Source organism: Rutidosis leptorrhynchoides, chromosome 1 (genome assembly GCF_046630445.1).
Source record: "Rutidosis leptorrhynchoides isolate AG116_Rl617_1_P2 chromosome 1, CSIRO_AGI_Rlap_v1, whole genome shotgun sequence".
NCBI lineage: Eukaryota > Viridiplantae > Streptophyta > Magnoliopsida > Asterales > Asteraceae > Rutidosis > Rutidosis leptorrhynchoides.
The window spans coordinates 597880092-597893532 of NC_092333.1; the positions used below are offsets into that span (position 1 = coordinate 597880092).

The following is a 13441-nucleotide window of genomic DNA, read 5'->3' on the forward strand; positions in this document are numbered from 1 at the left end:
TTAAACACCTAAAAATGAACCATTAAAATTGAATTACTAACATCAGACTGCTAACTACGGACTAAGGAATTATTAAAAGTATTAAAAGTATTATAAGTATATATATATATATGTGACGATTGTTTTAAAAAGAAAAAGTATTGATATATTATATATGGATAGGTTCGTGATATCAATCGGAGACCAAGTCGAAATTACATATCTTCAAGACAAAAGTGAGTATATAGTCCCACTTTTAAACTCTAAATATTTCGGGATGAGAATACATGTATTTTATGTTTTACGTTATGGACACAAGTAACTGAAAAATATATTCTACGTTGAGTTGTACCACTGGCATACTTCCCTGTAGCTTGGTAACTGTTATTTACAGCGGTATTGTAAACGCGAATCCTGTTGATAGATCTATCGGGCCTGACAACCCCAACCGGACTGGACGACCAGTATTCAACGGTTGCACAGTACTTCGTTTCTTGACTACACTTGGTACGGTGTAGTAAGATTTCATAATAAAGGGAATATGCGACGTGATTAAATGTTAAGTATGGTTACCAAGTGCTCAACCACTTAGAATATTTTTATTAAAATGTTTATATATGAAATCTTGTGTTCCATTGTTATAACGCTGCTAGCATCAAACCTATATATCTCACCAACTTTATGTTGACGTTTTAAAGCATGTTATTCTCAGGTATGAATTAAGTCTTCCGCTGTGCATTAGCTCATGTTAAGGATACTACTTGGGACCTTTTAAGCCATGATACAAAGACGTTGCATTCGAGTCATTGGAGTTCAATAGAGAATATTAATAAGTAAATGACAGATTAGGTCATTTGGATATTATGAAATGTTAGACGAAAATGTCAAATATTGATGTAATGATAGTTTGCCTTTTAAGAATAAATGCAACGTTTGTAAAATGTATCATATAGAGGTCATGTACCTCGCAATGTTATCATATGTTATTGTATTCGTCCCTATGGATTGGGTCGGGTCGTCTCATGTGGTATCAGAGCGTTGGTCTTAGCGAACCAGGCCTTGCATTAGTGTGTCTAACTGGTAGTTGTTATGATGCATTAATGAGTCTGGACTTTGACCGTGTCTACATGTCAAAAGTTTTGCTTATCATATCTAGTCGAAAATCATCTACTTATCATCCTTAGGAATTGCCTGCTTAGTATTCTTAAGTCTAGACACGTCTTACTGCATTTAGTGCATCGATAGTGTATAGACAAAATTCGTATCCTAGTGTATCTGTTGCTATAGACATTGCCTGACGAATTTCAAAGATTCTCCGTAATTCACGGGATTTTGAGTATTATAAATACATATGTAAATTATGTATTGAAGAATACCAAACCCAACTCCTATAATCTATTCCAAACCAAAAATTCATTTCCCCGACTATACAAGATGAACTCCGCGTCCAGTTCGAATTCCTCCGACTCCGACAGCTACGCTGATATGGATTTCCATTCGGGCTCCGAAGGCAGCGTCACTGGAATGGATCAACCAATTTCTCATCATCTATTCTGGATGAATTGGGGATGGGTTCGTAGTATACTAAATTATTGGAGACAAGAAGAAGGTGATCCCTTTCACCCACCGAATTGCCCCATTGGCGACGAACCTGAAGCACTTACCGGCGAACCTGTTCGAGAAACCATTTTCCCTCTCATTTCTCGAGTATCTCGTCACGATTATATCCTATCCCATATTTCGGATCTTGTTCATTCGCTCACTCCAACCGCCAATCATCCTGGTGTACTAGCAGAAATTAACGAACTTCGCGCTCGTGTGACGGCTTTGGAGAACACGGTGCGAAGGTTACAAACACCAGCAGCAGCACCAGCAGCATAACCAGTACCGTTAACAACATCAACCTTGCAATCTTCAGTACCAGTAGCATCATCGACGTCAACAGCATCATCAGCATCAACACCAACCGTATCATTACCACCACCAACAATCACATCCGCACCACGTACCTCAACATCATCATCTGAACTTCGAATATGATCTTTGTTCTACATATCATTCTACACCGATTACCTCTTCTTTACGTATCGTTCTTCGTTTGACATGACGATTATGTAATCTCTAATGTTTTGGAGATTATGTAATCTAGTAATAACGATAAATCAAATGAGTTGAATATTTTATTGACTCATTAAATTCATAGTTACATCCGAAGAAAATATATATGCAAATATATTTTCATAAAGATTGTAATTAAAAATTTCTTTCGTACAAACGGTTAATGATGAAAATATTTTAACGGGTGGGTAGTACCCAAGGAATATTTAGAATTCACATTAACAAGTTACACTGTACATTCTTCGAATCTGATTCAACGATCATTTATTATCCTACTTACAATTACCGATATATGTATCCGTTCACCCCAGATTAACCATTTCCATTTAAATTTCATATTTGGATTTTTTACCTATCCGAATCTAACAAGTGGCATAATGAAGAAACATTGGCAAAATAAAAATTGTTAGAAACAGATGAATTAATTAATTGAAATTGTGATAGGATTACACGCTAACTGTTCTGGCTAACTGTTCCCAGCTAACTGATTAATATTTAATTTATCGCAATTTACATTCTTGCAATTTTAATTTCTGTACTTTACATACCGTCGGGACACATGTACAACAACACGTCGGATTAATTCTGAGACAACACGTTGTATAATGGGTCATGATATATATTTATTTATTTTACGCATTTTAAATAACGGGACACGTATACAAGGTTTCGACTTATCATATTGACCCATCTATATATATATTTCGGAACAACCATAGACACTCTATATGTGAAGGTGGGAGTTGACTATACAGGGTCGGAGTTGATTCCAAAATATATATATACTTTGAGTTGTGATCGACACCGAGACCGGTACACGGGTCACGATACGTATTAAGTAATTCGAATATTATATATTTAGTTCATATATGAATTTATTGAACCATTGGACAATCGGACTATTAGGACTGCTAACTTTGGACAATTAAAAATGAGTTAAAATGATGATTATTACATATGAAACTAAACAATCCTTCAAGTTTGCCACTTGATTCTATTTTAAACCTCATTTGTATCTTGACGATTACAATTCACATTCACAACTTTTCATGATTCTTGAAAACATCTCGATCGAGAAGTTGAACCAGTCGCACCTCGTCTACGGAAGAAAGATTTATGCATACAGTTATGCACCTGAAAATTTTCGAACTCGAAGTTATAGTTAAAACGTATCCGCATCGAATTCCTTATCATCCATTAGCAAAAACAATCACGCGATTCCTTTTCAATTAACTAATTTTGTCACAGCTCCACTTCGATATCTCAGTAAGACTACTCTTATTACAATCTCGATATATATATATACGTTGTTCTTTAGCCATCGTTACCGGAGAACCTTTTATATTCCATCATATTACCATCAGCGTTTAATCATCTAAAAATACAATTCTCCTTAAACCATCTTGGTTTGATAACCAATGACCCAGATCCGATAACTTTGAAAATACTAACGAAGCAGCATGTTGTAGAAGGTCTTAATGACCAAAAGTTGATGATAAAAGAAGGAAGTGTTAGGAACGCTCGATAGAAAATTGGTACTGAAAACCGGATTGAGCAAACCATGAAGGAGACTCTGAACAAGTTACAAGTACTAAACTTGTACATAAAGAATTATGACGATTCTGTAGAAAACACCTTGCTTCTGAATCTAAACCCTTACGGGTCAATCTTCATCATCATCCTTCGACATTAGAAATTCCAAGATATTATCATATCTTTCATTATAAATATCCTCAATATTTCTGAAGATATTTTCACCACTATCCTTATCTGAAATCATTTATCTCTCTGTAATATCTGCGTTACAATATAAAGGAAACCGTGTTAGTTTATAAATCCTTCAAGTTTAAAATAGGAATGTTCTGAAGCAGTGTTGGGAACTGATGCATGAATTAGTATAATATAATGAAACTTGATCAACTTCATTATATTACAGTAAGCATGTTAAGTTTCTAATGGAATGTGATGATTCACAGTACCGTCATCATGTGCCATGTTACACGGCTTTTACATTCTATCCAATTCCGAAACGTATTAAGAACAAATCATCTTGATAGTTCTATTTTCCTGGATATTCTGGTAATTTGACAAATCAAAATCGTGCCATTACCATTCCTTTCTTAGAGCATTAGCTATGTTCATTCCGAATTTTACACCTACGAATTCCGAACTATTGATCGCTTTACTCAAGGACGGGAAGAAGAAACGAAGGGACAAAGTCCCAAAATAAAAATTGGGGTATAGATCACAGCAAATAGGAGAGAGTATTAACTATGGATGACAATGATTATGGAAAACAGAAGCAGGAGCATCGAAATATAAGGAAAGATATAAAACCCAATAACCACCCAGAAACTACAAACCATGTATATCAATACGTATGGCGACGTAAAGACACGGGAGAATTAGAAACATTATAATTCCAAGAAAATCATAAAAGTGAATAGATTCTTCTAGCGGTAGATGAAAGAGAAGAATGAAAGATATGAAAGTTAGAAGTATAACAAAAATCAGAACGGGATGAAGCATTTTAAAGGATACCTTAAGGTATGAATTAGAGGAGGAAGAGTAAGAGATGTGAGGTATGGAAATAAGAAAGGGAAGGAGGTGGATTTATAGTGAAATATCCGACAAAGAAATCGAAACAGATTATCGCATTAAATCAAAGGAGATCCTGTTTTCTAAATCATCGAAGAACCAAATCTTATTACATAAGATTTTCTTTAAATCCCTTAAATTCTGGAAATCAATCCTAATCTCGACATCGGTTAAAACAATTCCATATTCACTCATTTCATTCTTTTGTGATAGCTTCACTCGTACGCTTCACATGATCGAATCGTTTTATCCATATCTTCCAATAATGATAAAACTCTATTAATACCTCATATTCGTCATGAAAACATTCCTATTGTTATTTATGACAACCTCTACCAAATTTCGGGACGAAATTTCTTTAACGGGTGGGTACTGTAACGACCCGGATTTTTCCGATCGTTTTACACTTATAAGATTAATATTTACATAAATTAAACCTTACCAACATGATAAGCAATCCAAATTGTTGAGACTTATGTTTTTGAAAAGAGTTTTACACAACGTTTGACCGTCTAGTTTGACCGATGATATCACGAACTATATAACATATGATAATTATACGTTTGTGTATATATAGGTATATATACATATTTAACATGATTTATGGATGTTTTAATATCTCATTTTGTATTAATAACAATAAGTTATAAGTATATTTTGAAACTACTAACTTAAGTTTTCAAAACGATAACCATACGTAACGTTATTTGACATAAATACTTATAACATATAATGTTTATACATATATCGTATATGTAATGTATTTAATCACTTTTAAGGACTTAAATACATAAAACAATATAAGTATATTCACAAAAGATAGCTATATTTGAATTCTCATTCCATTTTTCACAAGATTTCTATACGTATATCTAGAGTATATGTACTCGTATCATACCTAGCTTCTATACGTATTTACTATTGGTATATACACATCAAATCACCACCAACCAGCCCTTGTTCATGCCTTATGTATAAGGTAACTACTTTTGTTATCTAGTATGACAATTTCACATGATTAAAAGATTTTTTCACAAAATTACAAACTTATACACCTTTTACACCACCATTTATACTCCATTCCATTTTCATTTTACTACACATTTCCTTTAACTAAAACACACTCTTTTAAGAAAGAAAAAAATCCCTTAAACACTCCAGCAAATTTTCATCATGAACTAGCTTCAAAAACAACATTTAAACATCATAAGAAAATCCTTTCAAGAACACTTCAAAAATTCTTCCAACTATACAAGTTTACTTCCAATCTTTCATCCAATTTCATCACCCTTTTAGTTCTAGGTTTTCACTCCTCTTTTACAGCAATCTTGTCCAAGTAACTTGAGGTAGTAACTTTGTTCATAACCTTATTCGATTCATATATATATAGCTATCTTATTTTGTGGTATAAAATTTTAACAACAAGAACATAGTTTGAATGTTTTCAAACTTGTTTGCAAACTAAATAGATCCTTCTAACTTAACTTTTAAAATACTTCAAGACCTGTAATATAACATAAATATATGCTAATTTAACAAGGTATAACTTGGTTTTTCAAAGAACACCTTAAAAACTGTTTTTACGACGTCGGAGTGCAACCGGGGGCTGTTTTGGGTTGGATAATTAAAAACTATTTTGAACCTTGAATTGGAGGTTTATTTTCTGGAAAAATGATATTTCTTATGAATATGTTAATACATAAAAATTTCATGATTTAATTCAAAGTATAAGTATTTTTAGAAAAATAATCATTTAAGGTTGTTTACATAATGGAAAATGATTAACTTCATAAGTTTCACCAAAGTTTGACCTTTGACCTGTGATTTCGAATACAAACTAAGGTATTTACAGTTCATATTCTTAAAGAGGGACTCGAACCAAGGAAGTGGCAAGTTGAACCAACAAAAACGGAGTTGTAACGAAGAAACTATGACCAAAACAAAATCAGATATCCAAGACTAGTTTAGCCACGAAAATAATTGGAGAAAAATTAAATAAATCACATCTTTCTAAAATAACATGATATTTTATATATATGTACTCATAATTTAATTTTATATGGTTCAGGATCACCCGTAAACAATACGAGAAGATTAATCATAAGATCCCATGATTGTACGCAACACGTCATTTGACAACACCGGTACTTTATGTACGCAACACGTCATTTGACAACACCGGTACCGTGGGTCAAGATTAATCTCGACCAATACATATACGATGGGGGTTTTATTGATTTCATTGGGGGTTTATTAAACACCTAAAAATGAACCATTAAAATTGAATTACTAACATCGGACTGCTAACTACGGACTAAGGAATTATTAAAAGTATTAAAAGTAGTATAAGTATATATATATATGTGACGATTGTTTTAAAAAGAAAAAGTATTGATATATTATATATGGATAGGTTCGTGATATCAATCGGAGACCAAGTCGAAATTACATATCTTCAAGACAAAAGTGAGTATATAGTCCCACTTTTAAACTCTAAATATTTCGGGATGAGAATACATGTATTTTATGTTTTACGTTATGGACACAAGTAACTGAAAAATATATTCTACGTTGAGTTGTACCACTGGCATACTTCCCTGTAGCTTGGTAACTGTTATTTACAGCGGTATTGTAAACGCGAATCCTGTTGATAGATCTATCGGGCCTGACAACCCCAACCGGACTGGACGACCAGTATTCAACGGTTGCACAGTACTTCGTTTCTTGACTACACTTGGTACGGTGTAGTAAGATTTCATAATAAAGGGAATATGCGACGTGATTAAATGTTAAGTATGGTTACCAAGTGCTCAACCACTTAGAATATTTTTATTAAAATGTTTATATATGAAATCTTGTGTTCCATTGTTATAACGCTGCTAGCATCAAACCTATATATCTCACCAACTTTATGTTGACGTTTTAAAGCATGTTATTCTCAGGTATGAATTAAGTCTTCCGCTGTGCATTAGCTCATGTTAAGGATACTACTTGGGACCTTTTAAGCCATGATACAAAGACGTTGCATTCGAGTCATTGGAGTTCAATAGAGAATATTAATAAGTAAATGACAGATTAGGTCATTTGGATATTATGAAATGTTAGACGAAAATGTCAAATATTGATGTAATGATAGTTTGCCTTTTAAGAATAAATGCAACGTTTGTAAAATGTATCATATAGAGGTCATGTACCTCGCAATGTTATCATATGTTATTGTATTCGTCCCTATGGATTGGGTCGGGTCGTCTCATTAGTAGTCCTTTGTTAGTAGTCCAAAATAGTCCAAAATAGTCCAAAAAGTCCAACAGTCTAATAATCGGTATATATATATATATATATATATATATATATATATATATATATATATATATATATATATATATATATATATATATATATATATATATATATATATATATATAATTATAGAATTACCCCCACGACGTATTGTATACGTATTGTCTTTGCATCAACCCAGAGACGTATTGTATACGTATTGTCTTAGAATTAACTAAGACATATTGTGTACGTATTGTCTTAGGATTTATCAAAACATATTGTATACTTATTGTGTTAGGACGTACCAAGAATATTATTATACATATATACAATCAAAGAATTAACCAAGATTATAATATTTTGTTATACTACTAATAACATGTCCAAATATATATAGGATATAGGAAAAGTTAACAATAATATGGTTAATATAGTTTTTATAATATAAATTTCGTCCATACAACGTTAATTTTAGCAGATTTTGTTTTGCTCGCTAAATATTCATTACAACTCCGTTTAAAGTGAAAATTGCTATGGATTCCTTAAGAAGTTAATTTTACAAAACCAATTCGAAAATTTCATCCCAAGTAGTAATTTTTAGAGCTTTACCCTCTTTTTGTGTCAGTGGACAGATTTGGAAAAATCCCGGCATCCACCCAATATATGATTTTTGATAAAATACTTCCACTTTGTCTAAAATCATGAAAAAATACTGGAAGTCTTATTTACATATATTAACATATTTCCAAAGTCTTAGCCTTAAACTCAAAGTCTAAGATAGATTTTTAATTCACAACCCAAAACAGCCCGCTTTTTACCGAATGGAGATTAAAGGATATATGTTAAGTTTCAAGGTGTTCTTCATATGTACAACTTATAAGTTCTTATATTAACTTAATATAACATCATAATACATATAAATAAGTGTTATTAGAGTTAAGTTAGAAAGATTAGATTAGTTTTTCAAACAAGTTTAGAATCAACTAAACTATGTTCTAGTTTATAAATTCTTATATAGATAGTTATAAACATACGAATTGAACAAGAATTTAGGCAAGGTTAATACCTTGATTTTGAAGCTTGAACTTGCTAGAAATAGATGAAGAACAAAGAAAGGGATACTAGAACTAGAGAGAGTATGTGTGTGTAAGTAAACATGAAGTAAAAATTAGAAAATGAAATGGTAAAAATTTGATCAAATATGGTGTCTTTATATACTAGTTGTAATTTGTCATTTTGTAAAAAATATATAGTATAAGTTAAAAACCATTAGGTCATGCATGACATATTATTCCATTATTGAAATTTTTTATTGGTATATACCAATTGTAAGTACTTCTAGAAGCTGTGTATAATACGGGTAAAAATACCGTATGAATGCGAGTAGAAATCTTGCTGAAATTGAACGGAAATACGAGTATAGCTATCCTTTATATATATTGGTATATTATAAAGTGTATTCAATACTTGTAAGGATGTATTTACACTCGTAATACATTATATGTAAATACATTTTAATATAAGTTAATTACGTCGTTTAAATAATAACATATATATTGTTTGAAAACTCTTTAAATTAGTAGTATGAATATATATATATATATATATATATATATATATATATATATATATATATATATATATATATATATAATACTTTGTTAATATACTTAATGAGATATTTAATTATCATATTTTCAAGTTAAATATATATAAATCCATATATATACACAACAATTAAACAATTAAACAATTAAATCAAGTTATGACGTTCGTGAATCGTCGGAATAAAAGGGTGACCAAAAGCTTGTGTAAAACTCTTTCCGGAGGTTCAAGATTTATTAAAATTCATTGCTTATCAAGTCGAAATTATATAAAGATTAAGTTTAAATTTGGTCGAAAATTTCCGGGTCGTCACAGGACGTCACGACACCAGTCACGTGGCGTTGACTTGAATATACTGAAGCTACTAGCCAAGGGTCTTTAGTGTGCTGGACGTCATGCTTTGCACGGGACGCAGCACGTGACGCAGCACGTGACGCAGCGTGGCGTGACGTACGTCATTAATGTTCAAAACACAAAAATAATCATTATTTGAAACAAGTGTTCAAGTAAAAAGCAATTGAAGTTAGTTATGTAACTTAACAAAGTTACTGAAGTTAGTTAAAAAATCAATAATCGTTAGAAAAAACTGTAAATAAGAAGATGTTCCGTACTATTAATTTTAAAAGAGGTCAATCCGTGCTAAACAAAACAAAGTACAGGGACCAGTTTCGAAAATAATAGATAAAACGCCGTTAGGTCAAACTATTTCAATACCGTATTTCTGCTAAAACCCTAGCCCTCTTTTCATTTCTCCCTAAAACCCTAGCCCCTTGTTCTTCAATCTGTCTCAAAAAAATGGTAATCTTTATTGCCGTATGTTATACTATTACAAACATGCGTACATAATTACATACATGTCTATCTTAAAATTTATTTCTATTTTGTTTTGCAGACAGAAGCAGTTAATCCGAAAGCATACCCATTAGCTGATGCTCAGCTTACAATTTCAATATTAGATCTTGTTCAACAAGCTTCTAATTACAAACAACTCAAAAAAGGTGCCAATGAAGGTGATCTGCGAAACCCTAATTTTTATCTAATTAACTTCTATTCTGATGATTAGGGCTGGAGTTTGTCAGTTCTAACATCAAATAAATATATTAAATATGTGCTATATAAATTAATATCTGAGATTTTGATCATGCGAAAAGATGTTTGAAGTTAATTTGCTGTAATTACATGATCATGTGTGTTTGTTGTTATTGTAGAGGTTGATTAGGGAATGAGCTTCATACATTAGATTAAGTGTTAAACCAGTTTATGCTCTGTTTATTAGATTAAAATGTGTGGATACAAAGTGGAGGTTATAAGTGAAACAATTGTTGCTTGTTGATACAAACCCTAAGTCTAATTTGTGATATTCTGCACACGTGATGGCTCTTTTGCACGTTACTCTGTTTCGTCTCCCAAATATGTAGATTTTCGAATAAACATGCCATTATTTATTAAGTCCCACAACTTATGAGTGACCATTCTGATTATCCTTAACTCCCAAATAATATTAACCGTCAACAGCCAAGTTTTTTGCCGTTTTCATTCTTAATCTTTTGAATATTACCCTCATTACACATATCCAACTTTTGATTTTGCTTTGATATAACCTGGAACCTGATTTTATAATTTCAATGTTAGAATGTTGTTTTTTATAATGTTAATCATGCTCTTTCAAACTACAGCTACAAAAACTCTAAACAGAGGTATATCTGAGTTCGTAGTAATGGCAGCTGATGCTGAGCCCCTTGAAATTATCCTCCATCTTCCTCTGCTTGCTGAAGACAAGGTACCTTGTGTCGTCTTCACTTTTATGTTTTCCATGTTGTATTTACATAGAATAAGTAACTATGACACATCTGTTAGTGTAGTAATCAAATTGATGTCAAAATTGGTGTTGTAGAACGTACCCTATGTCTTTGTCCCTTCGAAGCAAGCACTTGGGCGAGCATGTGGAGTGACAAGACCTGTGATCTCATGTTCAGTAACTTCTAATGAAGGAAGTCAATTGAAAACCCAAATACAGCAGCTCAAGGTTATTTCCTTCCGTCTATTTACTCACTTCGTCTTAGATTCTTAATCATCGTTACACCAATTATTTAGAGGTTCATTTATTTACGATTTTAAATTAAAATTGGCCGACGGGGGTTATGTTTTAACTTTGGTGAGTCAAAGGGACCAAATTTGTAAAACTTTGCTAAAATAAAGAAATAGGCCGAGTGGAACATTTTGTTTTGGTATCCAGAGGATAAAAAAATGGGTCGATCAGGCAAGGGCGAATCTACATGTATGGGAGTGGGGTCCTTTGACTCTACTACTACTTTGGAAATTTTTTGGACCATTTACTCTTCAAATTGTATAGGACACCACTAAATTTAGCTATAGGATCCCATATATTTTTAGAATTTATAGTTTTACTAAGATTAACAACCATTAAAATACTCTTCAAATGTAATTAGCTTTGAAATTTTTTTGGGACCCGTTTGAGCTTTAATCCTGGATTCGCCACCGCGATCAAATATTTAAACTTAAAAAGGATCGGGCAAAAAGTATTAGCGTGTCAACCCTGCTCGGTCTTGACATGTGTTTGCTCAATCCTGTTTTCCTTTGTAATCCGACCTGCTTACCTGCCCGTTGCCACTTTTATTAACAAATATATTGTTCTTTTTGCTTACGACTTTCAGGATGCCATTGAGAAGCTGTTGATCTAAGAAACATGGTAATTCGGTGTGATGAGCCTTGCTCGTTAAAGGCTTTGACTGAGAGTGGCGGTTATTCATTATTGTTTTCTGTTTTCTGTTTGTGTACCAAAGTATCTTCCATATGATCTCTGCCATACTTTATAACTAACTGTGAGCTACTTCGTTAGAGTCGAGTCATACACCTAGAATTTTCCTATATAACTTTGTTATATCACAAATAAAAATCAAACAGAACTTTTAGGCTTATTCGAATGTAGCTAAAATCTGGTGTGGCAAAACTAAGGTTGCAAAATTCGCTACTTGGGCATTAATCGGTCGAGATTTTCGAAAGAGTAATCGGTAATTCATGGGATTAGTCGGATAGTACTTTTATACATTTAAATTATAAATATAAAAAATTATAGTTGTAAATATAGAAGAAAATCATAAAAAATAAACTTTAACAATTATCTAAAGATGTTTGTTTTGTTTAAAAACTCTAAAAATTTAGTTTAAATTCATTATAACATGTTGATTGATTTTAATTTTGACGAACTTTCATTAACAAATCTAATTTTCGCCTATTAACCGACGCTGACCAATTAATTAAACAGATCTTAGAAAATTGGGACAAGCTCAATCGGAGATAAATCGAGAGGTAATCGAGTTTTTTTACAACAGTGGACAAAACTACCAAATACATGGTAGTGAATGATGTCACACTGATCCACGTCTCAATCTTTAGACTTATCTGAGTGTAGCTAAAAGTTCATTAAAACATGAGTAGCAACCGCTACTTGAATCCTTAATGGATCATATAATACCGAGGCGCATATGGAGTTTGGGTTGATAACGTTTGATTGTGGACACGCAAAATCTTTAGTGGGTCTAACTGCACATGATACTTGTAACCACAGTAAAAAACAAAGTCAATAACAAACTAAGTTATTGACTTTAAATCTTTAATACACACATGAATGTCCCATGAGTTAAAACAATGGTTATTGGTAGATTCAGTTCATCCATCAAAATACTTTATAACTTTGAATTAGGTCAACTTAGTAAGAATCGTTACTAAATGGAAACACTAATGAATGGTACACAATTGATGATTATGTCATGTCTCATTCAAATCATGAGTATGTTGAAATGTTGAGATGTTGAAATTTAACATATCATTTATCTTC

The 13441-nt window shown here is 32.2% G+C and overlaps 1 protein-coding gene across 1 annotated transcript; it reads left to right on the top strand.

Annotated features, from left to right (window-relative positions):
- Nucleotides 1-10312: 10312 nt before the first annotated feature.
- On the top strand, nt 10313-12423 carry LOC139883873 (uncharacterized). The gene is made up of 5 exons (XM_071867986.1): nt 10313-10380; nt 10475-10592; nt 11259-11362; nt 11477-11608; nt 12258-12423. Exons 1-5 carry the CDS (start codon nt 10378-10380, stop codon nt 12282-12284), a joined length of 384 nt encoding a protein of 127 aa, XP_071724087.1. The 5' UTR covers nt 10313-10377; the 3' UTR covers nt 12285-12423.
- The last annotated feature ends 1018 nt before the right edge of the window (nt 12424-13441 follow it).